We start from the raw sequence: 22,439 nt of genomic DNA on the forward strand, positions 1-22,439 counted from the left end.
CGATAATGTTAAAGCTAATGCAAAAAATGCTAATGTAAAAAAATCTAACGCTAATGCTAACACCAACCGCTACACAAGGTTGCACACACTTAGCGAGCTGCAGGCACACTTAGAAAATGTATTTTCTAGTTACAATTTACTGGTCACTTCGCCAAAAATCCAACTTCGCCAAATCAACTTGCTAGTGTAGCATGACCGCGAGGCAACAACCAATCCTCCTGTATAGAAAGTCGATGGGAGCCCAACTTGATTTGGACGCTGTGGTGACCCCGAAGGTCGCTGACTCGGGCGCCCTAGCTAAATCATTAGAGCAGCCCTGGGCTACATCTGTGCAAAATGTGGCGCTTTTAGACTGATTTGAACGAAATGAACGTTTTCTCCCCTTAAGGCCCTGAACTATTTGTGAAGGTCCAGCCATGGTGATGCCAACTGAAGTGAACTATTTGTGAAGGTCCAGCCATGGTGATGCCAACTGAAGTGAACTATTTGTGAAGGTCCAGCCATGGTGATGCCAACTGAAGTGCGTTACAAGGTAATAGAAGGAGGCTCACAACGCGGTGGCCCCCTGCTGGTGGACAGCGATGGATACTCTTACAACTACCAGCACACAGGAGCTTCTGGAAAGTTCTGGCGCTGCTCTCGGCGAGGAAAAGCTGACAAGAAATGTTTTGCGACGGTGCAGCAAAGAGGCAATCTCTTCACGCGTGGACCTCAGGACCACAATCATACTTTGACTCCTGACACTGAAACCAAGGTATGTCTCTTCCTGTAGACACCAGTGTCTCTTTCTTACCATGTAGACAACTTGTATTTTGTTGAGATAACTCTTAACTCCCCATCTTTAAACCAATTCAGTGACTTTGATTGGAGCAAGGCAAGCAAAATAGTGCAAATTCAATCCATAATAATAATAATCAATAATAATCAATAATCAATACTCTCTTTTCTTTTCATACCAATTTTGAAGGAGGTTAGGGATTTGCTCTCCTTTAAGGCTTGCGGAAGGGCGTTCCACATGTTGGTGGTATAGCAGAATTAGAGCCTTGTTTAGTGTTAAATTTAAGTTGAACATGATTAGGGGATTGATTGATTGATTGATTGATTGATTGAAGACTTTATTAGAAGTGTGCATAGGAAAAGGTACAGTTTCATGATGGTACAGTTCACTGGTACAAGGTCTACTAAAAGGATATCCATGAAAAGACTACGCTTATTTCCACAGGAAACCATTAAAGTATCTCATATAACATTGAATGACAGACGAATAGACAAATAGATCTGCCTCTGGTGTTGTGATTGTGGACATCCTTGACCTTTAGGAAGTAGTTAGTCAGGTACATGGGTATCTTGGAGGTGTAGTGTATCTTGTAGACCAGTATTTAGTCAGGTACATGGGTATCTTAGTGGTGTAGTGTATCTTGTAGACCAGTATTTAGTCAGGTACATGGGTATCTTAGTGGTGTTGTGTATCTTGTACACCAGTATTTAGTCAGGTACATGGGTATCTTAGTGGTGTAGTGTATCTTGTACACCAGTATTTAGTCAGGTACATGGGTATCTTAGTGGTGTAGTGTACCAGTAGTTAGTCAGGTACATGGGTATGTTAGTGGTGTAAGGTATCTTGTAGACCAGTATTTAGTCAGGTACATGGGTATCTTAGTGGTGTAGTGTATCTTGTAGACCAGTATCAGGAGGTGTAGTGTATCTTGTACACCAGTAGTTAGTCAGGTACATGGGTATCTTAGTGGTGTAGTGTATCTTGTACACCAGTATTTAGTCAGGTACATGGGTATCTTAGTGGTGTAGTGTATCTTGTAGACCAGTATTTAGTCAGGTACATGGGTATCTTAGTGGTGTAGTGTATCTTGTAGACCAGTATTTAGTCAGGTACATGGGTATCTTAGTGGTGTAAGGTATCTTGTAGACCAGTATTTAGTCAGGTACATGGGTATCTTAGTGGTGTAGTGTATCTTGTACACCAGTATTTAGTCAGGTACATGGGTATCTTAGTGGTGTAGTGTATCTTGTAGACCAGTATTTAGTCAGGTACATGGGTATCTTAGTGGTGTAAGGTATCTTGTAGACCAGTATTTAGTCAGGTACATGGGTATCTTAGTGGTGTAGTGTATCTTGTAGACCAGTATCAGGAGGTGTAGTGTATCTTGTACACCAGTAGTTAGTCAGGTACATGGGTATCTTAGTGGTGTAGTGTATCTTGTAGACCAGTATTTAGTCAGGTACATGGGTATCTTAGTGGTGTAGTGTATCTTGTACACCAGTATTTAGTCAGGTACATGGGTATCTTAGTGGTGTAGTGTATCTTGTACACCAGTATTTAGTCAGGTACATGGGTATCTTAGTGGTGTAGTGTATCTTGTACACCAGTATTTAGTCAGGTACATGGGTATCTTAGTGGTGTAGTGTATCTTGTACACCAGTATTTAGTCAGGTACATGAGTATCTTAGTGGTGTAGTGTATCTTGTACACCAGTATTTAGTCAGGTACATGGGTATCTTAGTGGTGTAGTGTATCTTGTACACCAGGCCCATTGCAAGATGCTGTACTCTGTCAGATACTTTGAGCCACCCCACGCTTTTGTGGTGATGAACGGTAAGCTGGGCCAGAGGAGGAAGACCAAGCATTACATGAATAATCATCCAGGAAGGATAAACTGTGTGCACTCATTGAGAGCAGCAGTAAAGATGAGCCTCAGCAAGCGACGAAAAGTCGACTTATTTGTGTCAATATCTTTCGTCTGGTGATTACTATACACCAACCTCACCAAGTCAAGTGTACTTCTATGTGCAAGACTGTGTAAATAAACATCGTTTAATAATGAAATCAGACAGGACTTTTCTGTGTGGATGTTTGGGCTGTCAAGACCAGAAAGTAGTTTTCTGTGTGGATGTTTGGGCTGTCAAGACCAGAAAGTAGTTTTCTGTGTGGATGTTTGGGCTGTCAAGGCCAGAAAGTAGTTTTTTGCCACTCAGTAGGCGTTCCCGCTTAACTCCCGAGTCCCGTGACATCATCATGATGTCACGTGCATATCCTCTATACAGCATTCTTATTCTTACGTGATTCTCCAAATAGATTCTTAATCTAATTAATCTAATCTAACTCTAATCGTTGCTTTGTGCACATCTCCTTTTTTTTTTTTTTCTTCTTCTTTTTTTGCATACAGAGGAACATGGACAAAGCAACCTGGGCGGCGGTGGAAACAATGTCTCCACAGAGAAGCGAGATGGAGGCTGTTAGGATCTCTATTAATGAACACATGACGTCAGTGGGTGAGGAGATAGTGGAGATACTGTGTGTTTTACAACAACAACACAACGTCAAGGTGTTTGTGTTGGAGCGCCTCAGTGTGGCCGCTCAGTGGATGTGCAGCCTCTTCCAGAGAGAGATGGAGAAACTACACAGCAAACTACACACTGCAGGTTGGTACAACTACACACCAAAACTACACACTGCAGGTTGGTACAACTACACACCAAACTACACACTGCAGGTTGGTACAACTACACACCAAACTACACACTGCAGGTTGGTACAACTACACACCAAACTACACACTGCAGGTTGGTACAACTACACACCAAACTACACACTGCAGGTTGGTACAACTACACACTGCAGGTTGGTACAACTACACACCAAACTACACACTGCAGGTTGGTACAACTACACACCAAACTACACACTGCAGGTTGGTACAACTACACACCAAACTACACACTGCAGGTTGGTACAACTACACACCAAACTACACACTGCAGGTTGGTACAACTACACACCAAACTACCCACTGCAGGTTGGTACAACTACACACCATTTTGATTGAAATCTTGCTCTTTCCAACGACCATCATTTCGACAAAGGAGCGTCGGGAGGGTTAGCGACTCACCCCACGGAGGTTAGGTTCAGGGTAAGGGTTAGAGTAGGGAGGGTTAGCGACTCACCCCACGGAGGTTAGGTTTAGGGTAAGGGTTAGAGTTGGGTGTCGAAAAGATGACACGCAGTAACAGCGACACGCTCCCTTTGATTTCAAGTGGCTAAATATGTCTTTTTAGACACAATAAGCCAATGATTTCTTTATTAATATTTACAGAAACACTACAAGTCAAATCTGCCCATGAAAGATTGCAGTTCATCTCTGGAGTGGGTTTATTGTGACTATAAAGACATATTTAGCCACTTGTACGCATGTCCCAACCAGCTGAAATCATAATTGTTAAACCATAGAATGCTGTAAATGAAAACATTTGAACACTAAAATGTTATCTTCCCTAATTACAATCTATGAAAAAATATCAACCCTTGTTGTAAAAAAATAAAATAAAACAAAAAGTCCTTCGTTAGCAGCTATCTTCACCTCAATAACCGTGACATGTATTCTTCACATCGTCATATTCCTTATTTCTACAGAGAAGTCCAAGCAGAAGAAGACATCCTTAAGGTCTACAGCGTCCAGAGGGAAGAAGACCACATCCTTAAGGCAGAAGAAGAAGACGGCCTCCAAAAGACGTCCAACATCACCAGAGGAACCGCCAGAGATGGACGACGGACGGTTTGACGCCAGGATGCAACCTGTGGTGAAGTTGAACAGAACAGGTATCTACCCTTTATCTAGCTTTGATCCAAAAGCTTTACATCACATTGTACATTACATTCACCCATTCATTACATTCACCCATGGTGAAGTTGAACAGGACAGGTATCTACCCTTTATCTAGCTTTGATCCAAAAGCTTTACACCACATTGTACATTACATTCACCGATTTATTACATTCACCCATTCATTACATTTACCCATTCATTACATTCACACATTCATTACATTCATTACATTCACCCATTCACCCATTCATTACATTCACCCATTCATTATATTCACCCATTCATTATATTCACCCATTTATTACATTCACCCATTTATTACATTCACACATTCATTACGTTCATTACATTCATTACATTCACCCATTCACCCATTCATTACATACACCCATTCACCCATTCATTACATTCACCCATTCATTATATTCACCCATTCATTATATTCACCCATTTATTACATTCACCCATTTATTACATTCACACATTCATTACATTCACCCATTCATACGCACACCAATGCAGTGATGTTGCTAGGTTTTCAACGTAATGGGTCCCGGGACCCACAGATGGACTACAATTATTTGAAACTTTAGTTACTTTGGAAAGCATACATTAACCACATCAGCCATGGATATTTTCAAAGGACTTTTTATACATTTGGAAACATGTGAAACAGGCTATTATGGATGAATCACATGAAAATAAACAAACAATGAAACGGTTAAACAAAACATAGACCACAGAAATGTAAAATACTCTCTGGTGGGGGCCAGTTTAATTACAGTCCACACGTGTGGAAATAAATGACTGAATGAATGATGCACTAAGGAAAGAACAGACTTGGTTTGAGCCAGCAGCCTCAGATGATAACAGCTGGATCTAGAAGACATTGTCTGTCTGGGTCCATTGTACAATTCAACATGTTTAATGTGTTTTTCTCTCATTGTACTTTTACACTAGACTTCCTGCATCTCTCCGGGTGTGAAGAGGAGTTTCCTGAAGATCAGCAGGAGAGGAGCTCCAGTCTGCTCCAGGAGGAACCAGAGCCTCCTCTAGAGGAGAGGAGCTCCAGGCTGCTCCAGGAGGAACCAGAGCCTCTGCAGATCAAAGAGGAACAGGAGGAGCTCCTTCAGAGAGCAGAGGAGTCTGGCGGGACAACGATTACAGTAGTAGTGGTGAGTGGAGACGAGGAGCCTGCAGCCAGCACCTCAGCTGACGTAGAGGACTGTGGGGGGAAACCCCGTCCGCTGGGAAAACCCTTTATTTGTACGGTCTGTGGCAAAGGATTCCGTCGAAAGGTGCAGCTAGAGAGTCACTTAAGGACACATACAGGAGAAAAACCCTTTAAATGTACGGTTTGTTCCAGAGGCTTTGCTCACGCGTGTGATCTCAAAAGACACACAATGACTCACACCGGGGAGAAGCCTTTCACTTGTACGGTTTGTGGTAAAGGCTGCGGTCGAGGGCACGACCTCAAAAAACACATGAGGACTCATGCGAAAAAAAGGGAAAAGCCTTTTAGTTGTTCATTTTGTGGCAAAGCCTTTGGTGTGAGGGATACTCTAAACGAACACATGTTGACCCATACAGGGGAAAAGCCCTTTAGTTGTTCATTTTGTGGCAAAGCCTTTGGTGCGAGGGGTATTCTAAACAAACACATGTTGACCCACACAAGGGAAAAGCCCTTCAATTGTTCAGTTTGTGGAGAAACCTTTGGTTTTCGGGCTCGTCTAGACAGACACATGAGCACTCATGAAGGGGTAAAGCCCTTTACTTGTACAGTTTGTGGCAAAGGATACCGTCAAAAGAGTGGGCTAGAGTGTCACGCAAGGTCACATACGGGAGAGAAACCCTACCGGTGTACAGTTTGTGACAAAAGCTTTGGCGACCCGAGCGTTCTGATTAGACATGCTAAGAGTCACACAGGGAAAAAGCCCTTTAGTTGCAAAGTCTGTAGAAAAGCCTTCAGTGAGAGATACATGCTAGACAATCACTCAAGGACTCATACAGGGGAAAGACCCTTTCTGTGTACAGTTTGTGGCAAAACCTTTGGCTATATGTCTGTTCTAAGAGGCCACATGTTGATCCATACTGGGGGAGGAAACTGCATCTATACATGTTCAGTTTGTGAGAGAGGCTTCAGTGCTCGCACCTCTTTAAAAATGCACATGATGACACACACAGGAGAAATGCCCTTTATTTGTACGTTCTGTGGCAAACAGTTCCGTCAGAAGTGTAACCTAGAAAGTCACTTAAGGACACATACAGGAGAGAAACCCTATAAATGCAAAGTCTGTTTCCGAGGCTTTGCGTACAACGATCTAAAAAGACACGAGATGACTCATACCGGGGAGAAACCTTTCACTTGTACGGTTTGTGGTAAAGGCTGCAGTCGACGGAACGACCTAAAAAAACACATGAAGATGCATACGGGGGAGAAGCCTTTCAGTTGTACAATTTGTGGCAAAGCCTTCGCTGAGAGAGGTCAAGTAAACGTGCACATGAAGACTCACACAGGAGAGAAGCCTTTTAGTTGTACGGTTTGTATCAAAGCCTTCGGTGCGAGAAGTACTCTAAAGAAACACATGAGAACTCATACAGGGGAAAAGCCCCATGTGAGGGAAAAGCCCTTGCTTTGTACGGTGTGTGGCAAAAAGTACAGCTTCTACAATTCTCTGCAAATGCACATGAGGACGCATCATACAGGGGAAACACCCTTTAATTGCTCAGTTTGTGGCGAAGGCTTTGGTCAAAGGCTTGAGCTGAAAAAGCATATGAGGACACATCCTGAGGGGAAGCCATTTAAATGTGCAGAATGTGGCAAAGCTTTTAGCCATAGACACCATCTCAAACGACACATGACCACTCATGCATAGGGGAAACCCTTTAGCTGCACAGTTTGTGGCAAAGGCTACTGTGAAATGTGTGACTTAAAAACACACATGAGACCCCACACAGAATATCTTCAGACAAGAGGATTCATAGTGTTAGGTATTTACAATTACCGTTTAGGCATTTAGTAGACACTTTTAATCCAAAGCGATTTACAACCAGTAAGACTCCCTAATCGGGAGATTAGGGAGATTCCACAAATAGGCCAAAAGTTTGTTTTACAAATAGGCCAAAAGTTTGTTTTACCAATTATTACAATCTATGTGAACATTTACATCAACAAATCCCAAGTACTGGTTTTTAGGGGTGCTGAGTGTGGCGCAGCAGCGTGTTATGCATTTTCTGCAGGGCCTTGTCACACCTTTGCCCTGCTCATATCTCCGCATCAGTATGACATCACACTGCTGACATCAGTTTGACATCACACCGTACACAAATGACCCTTATATAAGACCGGCATTATCTACCGACAGATTAGTAACAAGATGTCAAAATCGTTGAAGGTTGAATCTCCAGATATGGAGATAACCAACACATCCCTCCATATATGGAGATAACCGACGAATCTCACTAAGTCTGACCTCACAAGCCCCATATTTGGACACGAACAACATATAACTCCATATATAGAGACATAGCTGCTGACATCAGTATGACATCACACTGCTGACATCAGTATGACATCACACCGTACACAAATTACCCTTATATAAGACCGGCATTATCTACCGACAGATTAGTAACAAGATGTCAAAATCGTTGAAGGTTGAATCTCCAGATATGGAGATAACCAACACATCCCTCCATATATGGAGATAACCGACGAATCTCACTAAGTCTGACCTCACAAGCCCCATATTTGGACACGAACAACATATAACTCCATATATAGAGACATAGCTGCTGACATCAGTATGACATCACACTGCTGACATCAGTATGACATCACACCGTACACAAATGACCCTTATATAAGACCGGCATTATCTACCGACAGATTAGTAACAAGATGTCAAAATCGTTGAAGGTTGAATCTCCAGATATGGAGATAACCAACACATCCCTCCATATATGGTGTGATGTCATACTGATGTCAGCAGTGTGATGTCATACTGATGCGGAGATATGAGCAGGGCAAAGGTGTGACGTGTGACGGACGGACGGACGGACGGACGGACGGCCGGTGGAGGTTTTGATACTAAACTGCGACCTGACGGTCGCAATAAGCAGGTAATACATCACTATAATAAGCAAGATAATGTTCTAATGGAAGCTAGGGAGTGAGTCTGTAGTTCTAACGGAAGTTAGGGAGTGAGTCTGTAGTTCTAACGGAAGCTAGGGAGTGAGTCTGTTACTTCTAACGGAAGCTAGGGAGTGAGTCTGTTACTTCTAATGGAAGCTAGGGAGTGAGTCTGTTACTTCTAATGGAAGCTAGGGAGTGAGTCTGATACTTCTAATGGAAGCTAGGGAGTGAGTCTGTAGTTCTAGGTGTGACAGGGAGTTTATTCCTCACTTGCGGGGCCAGGGGAACCCTTTGGGAACAAATCCTGTTTTCAATGAAACCATCTGAGTTGACACATGACAGACAAAGAAACATGTTGTATTATTATTATGACTGTCTCATATATATTGATTATCTTCTTTGTGGAAATGTATTTCCATTATTTTTTTTATTTTCTTTATAGTGTATGTTTCCCCTCTAATCATGACTTGTAGTCTCCACATGTGAATGCATAGAATTACCATGATGCAGTTCCAAATGCTTGTTATTTTTTTCATGACTTAAAAAGGCACGGTTAATGTATTGTACAGTAAGATATGAAATGGATGTCGTAATCCTTAATTTGATTTCTTAAAGTTTCAAATAAAAGCTTTCTGCAGCATCTTGTTTTTTTGTTGTGTCACTGGTAAGGACTGAATCTGGGCTTTTTTTTAAGCCCTGATACAAGTAGTAGATTTTATTTTGTTGCATATTTGGTTACCTAGATCAGTGTTTCTCAACCTTTTTTCTGCATGGTCACACTTTTCATGTCCCAAGAATCCATGGTCACACCAACATAATACGGGGGTGTAAATATCGTCACTGTCGGGAAGAAACCTCACATCTCCAAGTTTCAAATGTGTACGTTTCTTCGCAAAGTAAAGCCCTGCTTCATCGTACAAGGCTGTCGCACAACAGTAGTGAAAACAGCAGATCTACAAGCACACAACGCCTCGCACCGCGAGGCGTTGTGTGCTTGTAGATCGGCTGTTTTCACTAGTTTAAATCTCTTTTTTTTGTTTTTTTTTCCCCAAATGATAAATACAATACTGGCTTTCAAGCAGTTTCAAGGGGCACACTTGACCCTTCTCAGGGGCACACCAAAGGTCCCCAGGCACAGTGGTTGAGAAACACTGCTCTAGAAAAGCAGTAGACCCATTTTCTGAGCAGAAACCTTGTATCTCCAAGTTTAAAATTTGTAATTGTTTTCGGAAAGCAAAGCCCTGCTTCATCATACAAGGCCGTCGCACAAAAGTAGTGAAAACAGCAGATCTACAATCTACAATCATTTGTAAAATGATAAATACAAAACAAACGGTTTTGGACATACAAGGTTTCCACCCGACAACGACAAAATATAACTCATGTAATTGGCCCACTGGCTTGTCACTTGTCATGATCTGAAATGGCAAATCTTTGAGTAGCAGATCTCTCTCTCTCGGGGTAAACTGAGACACTTTTTAAATTTTCTCCCCTATAGGCGAACTAAAAGATATATCAGTAAAAAATGACACATTTCCCAGTAATTTGGGATGTTTCCTAACAATGGAAGTTATCAGAACGTATTCAAGACAAAAGGCAGTGAAAATATGATTGTTTAAAAAAAGTGGTCTTGTGTCTCAGTTTACCCCAGGACCGGGGTAAACTGAGACAGACCAGTGAAATCAACGGGGTAAAGTGATCCACTCACTTTTTTCACTTTAAAACTACCATAAAAACACAAAAACCCGGTTAACGAGGTTAAATAATGCACAGGGTTAACACAAAAATGTACATGGCAGAAAGTCTTTTAAAAGGGTTTGTCCTGTCATTTCCACCCATGTGTCAAATGGGCAGAAAGAAAAAACCAAAAACCCTATAAAGAAATTGATATAAGGGTTTACCAAACTTTCCAGCCACATTTTGGGAAAGGGGATATCTTTTATCAATTCAGGGTAATCTTCAGCTTGCATCTGTCACATGGATTTATAAGTTCGTAGTTCATCAACATGTATGATATAAAATGTTGTCCCTAGCAATTTTCTTTGACACAACAGCTGATTATGTTGACAGCAAGAAACTTTACTTTTACATGCAAAAAACATTTTTTGTGAAAAAAGCATGTTTTCTACAGCACTATCAGGTCTCTTCATGGCAAGTGGGACATTCAAGGGGCTTGAAAATAATGGTCACATGACCACAAATGTGTTCCATCGCCAAGATACAGGGGGTGTCTCAGTTTACCCCGCTCTCCCCCTATAGCGCACAATGAGCCTCTCCAACTCTTTTTCCCGGGCTGAATCAGGGGCCCAGCACGTCCCTGAACACGTTACATCTTGAAAGGACTAGATATACTAACCCTAACCCTAACCCTACAACAAATTATCAATTCACTTGGGAAAAACTGAGTCCATCCTCTTTGGATCAAATCATAACCTCAAAAAAGTCGATAACTTCACAATCAAAGTGGGTGACAAGGTCATAACACGAAAAAACAAAATCTCTTACTTAGGATGTATCCTTGAAGCTAATCTTTCCAGCGAAAAGATGACTTCTAAAGTAATAAATAAAATCAACCAACGAACTCGCTTCCTACAGAGGATCGCCCCAATGGTCAATTTCAACACACTGAAGACCATAGCTGGTGCAATAATCCAGCCCCTATTTGACTACGGAGTTCACATATGGTATCGTGACGCCCCACAAGCCCTAAAAACAAAACTCCAAACAGCCCAAAATAAACTAATTAGGGTCCTGCTTAACCTTCCCTATCAGACTCACCTCACCGCTACTCACCAGTTAAGAGTGGGGTGGCTCAGAGTAGATGACAGAGTACAGCAACTTGCAATGGGCCTGGTGTACAAGATACACTACACCACTATGATAACCAAGTACCTGTCAAAATACTTTATAAACATTAATGTCCATAATTACAACACCAGAGGCAACGCCACAGATCACTTCCAACCCAGAGTCAAAACCAACAAAGGGTCAAACTCGTTTTTCTGCTATACCACCAAAATGTGGAAAGCCTTACCGAAGGTCATAAAGGAGTGTGGATCACTAGCATCCTTTAAAATTGCCCTGAAAAACCACTTACAGGCAGCAGCCGTTCGCAACTGGTAAAAAAAACGAACCTAGCCCAACCCTACCCTCCCCTGCCCCTTCTTTGTATATACTGTTTGTTTAGACTTACTGTTTTCTTTTTTCTTTTTCTTTACATATCTACTGCATAGTACTGTGTTCTATTTGTCTGTCATTCAATGACATACTTAAATGGTTTCCTGTGGAAATAAGCTTAGTCTTTTCATGGATCTCCTTTTAGTAGACCTTGTTCCTTTTCCTATGCAAACGTCTAATAAAGTCTTCAATCAATCAATCAAACTCTTGGGGACAAACTTTCACATTTTGATAAAGTATGGTCACCTCTCATAGCATACCTGGCATCAGTAAAGTATGGTCACCTCTCATAGCATACCTGGCATCAGTAAAGTATGGTCACCTCTCATAGCATACCTGGCATCAGTAACACAAAGTATGGTCACCTCTCATAGCATACCTGGCATCAGTAACACAAAGTATGGTCACCTCTCATAGCATACCTGGCATCAGTAACACAGTATGGTCACCTCTCATAGCATACCTGGCATCAGTAACACAGATAAAGTATGGTCACCTCTCATAGCATACCTGGCATCAGTATAAAGTATGGTCACCTCTCATAGCATACCTGGCATCAGTATAAAGTATGGTCACCTCTCATAGCATACCTGGCATCAGTAACACAGGCTATACTTGGATGGTCGGGTGTCGATGACAGTGGAGTAGGGACGGGTGGGGAGGGGATGGGACTTTCAGAGATACTACTTACTTAGGATCATGACTTGTATGTTTTCTATTGTTTGTATGTATATGTATTATTTATTTATGTTCATTGTGTGTTTTTTGTAAATGTATAACTTTAGATTTTGTGTGGAAAAAAATGAGGAAAAAAAGAGCATGCATTGTTGCATTTATCTCTGACTTAATGTAATTTGCTTGAATAAAAACATTTGAAACTAAGTAACTAGTAGCCTACATTTACTGAAGTGCGGTACAATTTTAGTATTTGTACTTTACTTGAGTATTTCCCATTTTCAATAATGTTACTTCTACTCCAGTGGTTCTCAACCTTTTCAGGCTGCGACCCCCAAAATAATCATATCATTATTTTAATAACCCAAAATAACCAAAATAGCAGATCTACATGCTCACAGAGCATGTATATCTGCTATTTTCACAATTTCTTCCTCTAATATTTGACAATTTGGCCACTGTTTAATTTGCCATTTTAGATGAAATTAAAAGTCCTTAAATTGTCACTTTATAAATGTGCAGATACCCTCTATACACTTAAACGTTATGTTGGTTTGTTTACTGTTGAGTGAGAAAACAATATTTCACATTAAGTTAATATCATCTGGGGACCCTCCGAAATAATTTGGGGACCCCCCTGGGGGTCCCGACCCACAGGTTGAGAACCACTGTTCTACTCCACCGCTGGCTGCTGTTCACAGCGCAGAAAGGACAGCAGCGCCCTCTACAGGGAGCACCAGGAAATGGGTCTATAGGTCTGAGACATTATTCTATTGTTATTGTTTAAGAAGAGCCAGCTAGTCTTCCAGCTCCTCCACACCTGTTGAATTCATCACTGATCAAAGATCTCTAACTGCTCAGTTTAGTGGCCTGGGAGGTCTGTAAAATGGGACCCAATAGAGTAAGTTTGATGTCATTTACACATCCTAGCTGGTTCACATTTTTTATCAGTAGCATTGGTGAGGACCCGTTTAAATATGATGGTAGGTTGACAGTATTCAAAATCTTATATTAATCTGGGGGTCCTTTTACCATATTAATCTGGAGTCCTAACATAATGAGAATCACTGCTTTAATAACTGAAGACATTTTGTCTTCTCATTTCTGACCAAAGCATTGATACAATAAAGAGGCGTTCTGATGGATCGGACACTCATTGAAATCAACTTTCAATTGAGAAAATCACATTTTCTCATTTTGTGATCTGCAGTTTTTGGGGGAAAAAAATACTTTATTATGACAGTGCTGTACATCTTTAAGTTATGTCATTAATTAATCAACTCAATTCAATACAGGTCAATCATCAAGTTATATGAGACACATGATGGTCGCTTGTTTCACTGGAATAATAAGCCCTTCTACAGGGCCAAACCAGGCCAAACCAGACCTAAGCCCCTTCTACAGGGCCAAACCAGGCCAAACCAGACCTAAGCCCCTTCTACAGGGTCAAACCAGACCTAATAGCCGGGGACCCAGTCACCAAAATGGGAGAGGACCTGTGATTTTCTGCCATACTTTTTATTTCTGTTTTATCTATTAGTTTGGTCATTAAGGTCCACAGAATGAGAGGCCTGCTCTGCCGGAAACATTGCGAAAACAAGTTATGGCCATTTGTATATTCACTGTACTGTCCCATTGACAAAAGAAGGCTAGAAACACAACCACCCTAAGGACTACAAACCATGGATTGACATCTAGACCTACTGCACATACAGTATGAAACATCTAGACCTACTGCACATACAGTATGAAACAGAGCTGATACCTTTAAATGCATTTTGAGGAAAATAATGCTGTTATTTATACCCTGTATATAAAATGTCACAATGCGACATAGCTCTGTTTACTCAATGCTGTACCCCCTCCAACTGTATTATGTTCCCCATTTTCAATTGTTTTTATTGTATTTGTGATACTTGCTTTGGCAATGTAAACGTATGTTTTCTCATGCCAATAAAGCTCCTTTGAATTGAAATTGAATTGAAAATTGACTCCACTAGAAATATTTAAAAAAAAGAAAAAAAGTCTGCTTTAATTAGCATGTGAGGGGTCAAACTATAGGCATTTTTCATGATTTCCACTTTTCACAGTTTTGGGCTGCCGAAAGTTAACCCAAGGAATGTTTTTTTCATGCAAAACAAATGCTTGCAATGGATTCAGAATCATGAAGAACTCCTAGTTTGACCCCTCACATGCTACTTAAAGCAGATTTTAATTTAATTTTATTTATTTTTAATATTTCTAGTGGAGTCAATGGGACAGTGCATATACAAATGGCCTTAACTTTGTTTTGCGATGTTTCCGGCAAAGCAGGTCTCTCATTCTGTGGACCTTAATGACCAAACTCAGGTGGGTCACTCACAGGGTCTTAGATAGTGGGGGGGATGATTGAAATATTGCGTTTTTGAGGGTTTTTATTGCGGTTTCGGGCAATTTTCATTGGGGTTTTGGGTGATTTTTCCCCACACAACTCGCACACACACACACACACACACACACACACACACACACACTACAAAGATTGTTCTGTTCCCACGTTAGATTCAATAGGCTATTACCGACAGAAAAAAAATGCACGGCGGTTTTGCAAATAAGTCATGCTTTTTGCATACTCAGCGGCGGCATTGTAAGAAATATATGTCTCCAAGGAGGAAGGAGGGAGAGACCTTTTTAAAACCCCCCTTTATCCGATCAGTTTAATTGTATGTTTGTTTAAGTCAACATATATTTGTTGAAGTTTATGTGTTGTTGATTTTTAGCTAAACAAATTATCACAATGACTAATTAGTGTAAAGTTGACATAAGAGGAATGTTTGATTACTTAAAGCCATACTGTGTAAGTTGCCCAACTAGTGGTCATTAGCCCTATAGCAAACCGCGGTCGCGTCCGCGTCTTTCGTCCGTTTTTCGTACCTTCAGACCCCCGCGTCTGCCTCCACCTCGCTGAGATCTATCTTTTAAGGGGTCCCTTGTTCCTGTGCGTTCAGTAATTCCAGAGATACGGACTCCTTCACCCTGCCTGGTAGGCGAAATTACCTAGAGAAGGGATGGTACAAACGGGCGACAACAAATATGGCTGCCATAGCGACCCCACTTCAAGATGCGCTGTGATTGGCCGGCAGTTGTATAACCCTCGCTGTGATTGGCCGGTAGTGTGATGACGCAATTTTGGCGCGAGATCCGGTCCACGGCAAGGATCTCAGTTTACATATAGAGAAGGCTTTACAGGCTGAAATTCACGGCGCGGATCTTCTAAAACTTTTGTGATTTAATAGTTAGGAGAATTTTAAGATTTGTTTTATAAAAAAAGTTACATAGTACAACTTTAACTAAAGAATGTAATTTGAACGACTGTGTCAACTGAGGTATATTTGCCATGAGTATTCCAACTAATAATTAGTTGACAGCCTGTACTGATTAGTCATTCATTTTCAGTCTAATTCGTCTCAAAATAAACAACATGGGCAAGGAGGTTGGGAGCGCTTGGCTGTAGTTTCGGTAACGAGAGGTTGCGTTTGTGTTCAATTCAATTCAATTCAATTCAATTTTATTAAAGTGTCAAATCATAACAAGTTATCTCAAGACACTTTACAAAGGCTAAAGAGCCATGAGAGAGAGAGAGGAGAGAGGGAGAAACAAGGGAGAGACAAGGGAAAGACAACAAGGGGCACACGCACACACATACACAGGTCCCGCATGCGTATGTACAAGAACGAACGAACGAACGCACACACACACACACAGGCGCTGCATGCGCACGCGCGTGTAGGGGGAGGGGAAGGGGAGGGGAGGGGGAGGTAAGGGTAGGGGGGGTGGGGGGAGGAGAGAGAGAACCCGAGCAGAACCTGTACCTGTGAGGTACCCCCCCGAGAGAACTCGAGTGGATACCTCACAGGCCCGGGGCCCCCACCCTGAGCAAGCAATTTGCTACAATGGTAACGAAAAACCCCCTCTTAAGGAGGAGGAAACGTCAGGCAGATCCTGACTCTGGGGTGAACAGCCGTGCTGCCTCGACCGAGTCGGGGGGACAGTAAGGAACAAAGAGAGAACAAGAGATAGACACAGAGAGATCCAGGCAGGTCCACAGGTGTGCTTCATGGAGGCCTGGTCCGGGGTCACACTCTTGGTCTGCAGCTGAGTAGTCGGGTTTTAGTAGCAATCCCAGCAGCTGAGTTGTCGAGTTTTAGGTATTTAGGTTGTCGAGTTTCCAGGAACTGGAACTGCGGAGTGGGAGACAGAAAAGAAACTCCGGGGATGATCCCCGGAGTTCGAATTAGTGGCAGGCCTTATAATGGCAGGCACAGTGCTAGTTACAATTGCAATGATGTGACACAAACCCACACAACCAAAAGGGGGAGGAGAGGGAGGAGGGTTCCCCCTCCCCTCTGACCCATTATTCAGCCCAACCCAGTGACTTTGTAGGTTGGGATTAGGAGTGACTGTACGCTGTCTCACAGAGCCACGGCCTTTTGTCAGCCCGGCCACTGGTCCCAACATGCACCCGGACAGCCTGAGGGAGGTAATTTAGTCAGCAACGAACGAACGAACAAACGAATGAACGAACGAACGAAGCAACGAACGAACGAACGAACGAACGAACGAACGAAGCAGCGAACGAACGAAGCAACGAACAAGCGAAGCAACGAACGAACGAACGAACGAACGAGGCGACGAACGAACGAACGAAGCAACGGTCTGTACTTAAGGGGACGAAGGCTCCGGAGAGCCTGCGACGCCCCAGCCGCGGAGGAGCGAGTCCTCCGAATTGATCGACACAAAGCAACGAACGAACGAACGAAGCAGCGAACGAACAAGCGACGAACGAACGCACGAACGAACGAACGAACGAACCTAATTATAGGCTTTATCATAGAGAAACGTTTTTAATCTAGTCTTAAAAACACAAAGTGTGTCTGCCACACGGACAGAGACTGGGAGGAGGTTCCACAACTGAGGTGCCTGATACTTAAAAGCTCTGGCTCCTGTTCTGGCCTTAGGTATTTTTTTGGGAATGACAAGCATGTTTTCATATTGTGGACGCACCGGTCTAGCAGTACTGCGAGGCTCAATGAGCTCTTCGAGGTACTGCGGTGCCAGACCGTGATATGCTTTGTATGTGAGGAGGAGAATTTTAAATTCAATTCTGTATTTAACCGGGAGCCAGTGTAGAGATGCCAGGGAAGGAGTGATATGATCACTTCTTCTGGCTCCTGTCAATACACGAGCGGCAGCATTCTGGACTAGCTGTAGGCTGTTCAGAGACTTACTTGGGCAGCCTGATAGTACTGAGTTGCAGTAGTCCAGCCTAGAGGTAACAAATGCATGGACTAGTTTTTCTGCATCACTTTGAGACAGGATGCGCCTCACTTTAGCAATGTTACGCAGATGGAAGAAGGCAATCTTTGAGGTTTGCTTGATGTGAGAATGAAAAGACATATCTTGATCAAACATAACCCCCAGATTCTTCACAGCGGCCTTAGAGGCCACGGTAATGCCATCCAGAGCAAAGTTCCTATCTGCCAGTTTGTCCCTTAGGTGCTTAGGGCCCAGGACGATAACTTCTGTTTTGTCAGAGTTGAGGAGTAGGTAGTTACTGGTCATCCAACTCTTTATGTCTTTGAGACATGCTTGCAGATTAGCCAGTTGATCCGTTTCATCTGGCTTCATTGACAGATATAATTGAGTGTCATCTGCATAGCAATGGAAGTGTATAGAATGTTTTCTAATGATTTCACCCAGAGGAAGCATATATAGGGTGAATAGTATTGGTCCAAGCACAGAGCCTTGTGGGACTCCGTATCTGACCTTTTCACGTAATGAGGATGTATCATTAACGTTTACAAACTGAGATCTGTCCGACAGATAGGACTCGAACCATCCCAGTGCGGTACCCCTAATACCAACCAGGTGCTCTAGTCGTTGTAACAGAATATGGTGGTCGATAGTGTCAAAAGCGGCACTAAGATCCAGCAAAACTAACACGGAGAGGAGTCCATTATCCAGCGCGATCAGGATATCATTTGTTACTTTCACAAGTGCTGTCTCAGTGCTATGGTGTGCTCTGAAACCTGACTGGAAAGTCTCAAATAAATTGTTGTGTTGTAAAAAGTCACACAACTGCTTGGCAACTGCCTTCTCAAGGACCTTAGAGAGGAACGGGAGATTCGATATAGGTCTATAGTTAGCTAAAAGACATGGATCGAGAGTAGGCTTTTTGAGAAGAGGTTTGATTACTGCTACCTTAAAGGACTGTGGCACATAGCCTGTCACAAGAGAGATATTTATCATATTGAGTAAGGAAGGACCGATCTGGGTCAGGACCTCCTTAAGTAATCTAGTGGGGACTGGATCGAGGAGACAGGTCGTTGACTTGGAGGAAGTGATAATCGAGGTGAATTCAGAGAGCTCGATTTGGGAGAGACTGTCCAAGTACACACTAGGCTGCAAAGCAACTCCCGAGGCCACATGTGGACCAGTAGGAGACAAAAGCAGTAGATCATCGATTTGATCTCTGATTTTCTTGATTTTATCATTAAAAAATCCCATGAAGTCATTACTACTGAGAGTTAGCGGAATACGCTGTTTCACAGAGTCACGGCCTTTTGTCAGCCCGGCTATGGTGTCAAAAAGGAACTTGGGATTGTTTTTATTTTCCTCTATTAGGGATGAATAGTAGGCAGTTCGGGCATTGCAAAGGGCCCTTCTATATAGCTTAAGGCTATTCTGCCATGCTATACAGGATTCGTCCCGTTTGGCTGAACGCCATATTTTTTCCAGTTTGCGCGAGGCTCGCTTAAGGCTTCTGGTTTCATTGTTATACCAAGGGGCTAACCTCTGTTGCTTTATTACCTTCTTTTTAAGAGGAGCAACAGAATCAAGTGTCGTAAGAAGCGAGCTTGTGACACTGTCAACAAGGTGATCAGTCTGAGAGGGACTATAAGTATACATATCTTCAACTTGGTTGGAGCATATTGGACTAATGGCTAATGGCAATTTTTCCTTGAATTTATTTATAGCTTTATCGGATAGACTTCTACCAAGGACATGTGTGTCCAATGGTGGGTAGTCCAGTAGTGTGAACTCAAAAGTGATCAAATAGTGATCGGAGAGTTCCTTATCATGTGGGAAGACCATGAGATGTTCGATTTCAATGCCATACACCAAAACAAGGTCAAGGGTGTGGTTGGCAATGTGTGTAGGTTTATCTACACACTGGGAGAAACCGATAGAGTCGATTAATGAACTGAATGCCTTACCAAGGCTATCAGTTTCTACATCAATGTGTACGTTCAGATCCCCATTTACAATAATCTTATTAGAGGCGAGGACCAGACTTGACAGGAATTCTGAGAATTCAGATAGAAATAGAGTGTAGGCGCCAGGTGGGCGGTACACTGTGACAAATAATAGTGGCTGTGATGATTTCCAGCTTGGATGTGAAAGATTAAGAACTAGGCTTTCAAATGACTTGTAGGTAGGTTTGGCTCCTGGACTAATAGCCAAACTGGAGCTGAAAATGGCTGCAACTCCACCTCCTGTCCGTCCTGTGTCACGAGGAATATGTGTATTAGTGTGACTTGGCGGGGTGGCTGTATTGAGACTGACATAATCGAGCTCACTCAGCCATGTCTCCGTAAGACAGCAAACATCAAGGTGATTGTCCGATATGATTTCATTTACTGTTACACCTTTTTTGCCTAAAGATCTAATGTTCAGGAGCCCACACTTAATATTTATATTTACTGGCATTACTGCGTTGGTTTTGATCTGTACTAGGTTTGTTTGCACAGATCCTTGTCCAGCTGGTATATTACGCCTAACTGGTCGAACAGTTATAATTGTTTTAATTTGGGTAGGTGGCTGCTCTGGTGGAAGCACAGAGAAGTGTGTAAGACTGCAACTCTGCTTTCTGGTCCCAACTCTGGTTGGTCATAGATTCTTGATAAAGTCATCCATGTTTTTGGAGATAGTCTGCGCACCATCCCAAGTTGGATGTATGCCGTCTCTCCCCATCAGACCAGATTTCCCCTGGAAGGTTTGCCACTGATCAATAAAGCCCACGTTATTATCTGGGCACCAACCTGACAACCAGCGGTTGAATGAAGCCATACGACTGTACATTTCATCATTAGTCATATCTGGCAGGGGACCAGAGAAAATTACGGAGTCCGACATTGTCTTTGCATATGTGCACACTGACTCAACATTTATCTTAGTGATCTCCGATCTTTTGCGTCGTGTGTCATTTCCACCGCAGTGGATTATAATCTTATCATAGCGTTTAAATGTTTTACCTTTAGCAATTATTTTTAGGTTTGATTCAATGTCGCCCGCTCTGGCCCCGGGGATGCATTTAACTATGGTCCCTGGTGTCACTAGTTTCACGTTTCTCATTATAGAACTACCAATAACCAGAGTTGTATTCTTAATGACAGGTTTAGCCTGCTTAGAGGCTTTGTCATTGATCGGAGGTGGAGATATGTTCTCACTGACATGCTCAATGGGTGTATCAGTGAGTGGGGAAAATCTGTTTGAAACGTGAGGTGGTTGGTGTCCCGCGTGCTTTTGTTTTCGTTTACGCTTTCCACCAGTAACATCCACCCAGCCGTTCATGGGTTGTTTTTGGGAGCCACGGCCGGCCGCCGTCGGTGACCGAAAGTGACCCCCCGTTCCCGGCCGCCCGTTAGCATATTGCGGGCTAAAAGCACCGCTAGCTATGCTAGCTTCCAACTCAAAGAGCCTCGCTTCCAGCGCTGCAAGCACAGTGCACCGGTCACAAACATCCGAGTCAACAAAGGAGTCGGGGTTGTAACTGTACATGAGACATACAGAGCAGGAGCGATGCCCCGAGCGATACTGGAACCGGGGGCCGGGGGGGTAGGGGTGAAAAGCCATCGCCCGGCAGACAGGTTAGCTGCTAGGCTAAGGCTAAACGCTAGGCTAAGTTGCCTAGCCGACAGTATGGACCTCTGAACAGCAGAACGTCAAGCTAGGTAGTCGAGCCCAGGTAGCGATAGGTCGCCACAGGGTACAGGGATAGTTTAGTTTAGTAGTTAGCAGTGATAATGTGTGCTTAGGTCACAACAGCACAACAAGATAGGCGTTTAGCAACAGAGCAGCTCCGTAGCAGCTCCGATTGCAGGACGCAAAACAGGAAGTGACGTGACAGGCTTACCGTCAAAGGGTCCGTGTAGCAACTGCAATCATGTTGATGAGAGAGCCAGTTTGCAGTGTAGGAAAAAAAAAAAAAAGAAAAGTAGCTCGGCCGGCAAAAAAGTGGGGGGGATGAGTTCACGTTTTTATGAAAGTGGGGGTGTTCCGTCGTACTCACAATGAATGGTGGTGACGCCCCTGACCAAACTAATAGATGAAACAGAAATAAAAAGTACGGCAGAAAATCACTGGTCCTACGCTATTCCTTGAGCTTTTGGGCTTGTGGGTCCCCGGCTATAAGCCCCTTCTCCCCTCCAGGGCGACATTGTATTCCTAGAGGGTCAATTGGGTATGGCAGGGGTATGCAGCTGCCATACCCTGGGTCCAGGTGGAAAAATAAAAGTTACTTTTAAATTTAAATCCATGAATGTCTCTTTGTCTATCTGTGCTGGTTATTATGTTGTTCAATTACAGTAAAATAACTACAAATGCAAAATGTAACAAAATGGTCACTTTAACAAGATATTATAATTATATTCTCCACATCTTGACAGAATGGTGTATTCCCAGGTTCTGTAGGTCAGCTGAACAGGTGTAATTCATGTGGCACGTTTACTAACATCAGCTGTACTTGAACAACCGTTCCAGACTGCCATATCCAGCCCAAGAAACCGTATGAA

At 42.8% G+C, this 22,439-nt stretch overlaps 1 protein-coding gene across 1 annotated transcript; it reads left to right on the plus strand.

Annotated features, from left to right (window-relative positions):
- Positions 1–502: 502 nt before the first annotated feature.
- Positions 503–21,268, plus strand: LOC308304970 (uncharacterized protein; the record flags this gene model as incomplete). Its single annotated transcript, XM_080749593.1, has 5 exons — positions 503–754; positions 3,183–3,438; positions 4,427–4,612; positions 5,580–6,428; positions 21,198–21,268. 5 exons carry the CDS (start codon positions 503–505, stop codon positions 21,266–21,268), a joined length of 1,614 nt encoding a protein of 537 aa, XP_080605719.1.
- Positions 21,269–22,439: the final 1,171 nt, after the last annotated feature.

Source organism: Nannobrachium achirus, assembly GCF_963921795.1.
Source record: "Nannobrachium achirus genome assembly, chromosome: 19".
In the NCBI taxonomy this organism is placed as follows: Eukaryota; Metazoa; Chordata; class Actinopteri; order Myctophiformes; family Myctophidae; genus Nannobrachium; species Nannobrachium achirus.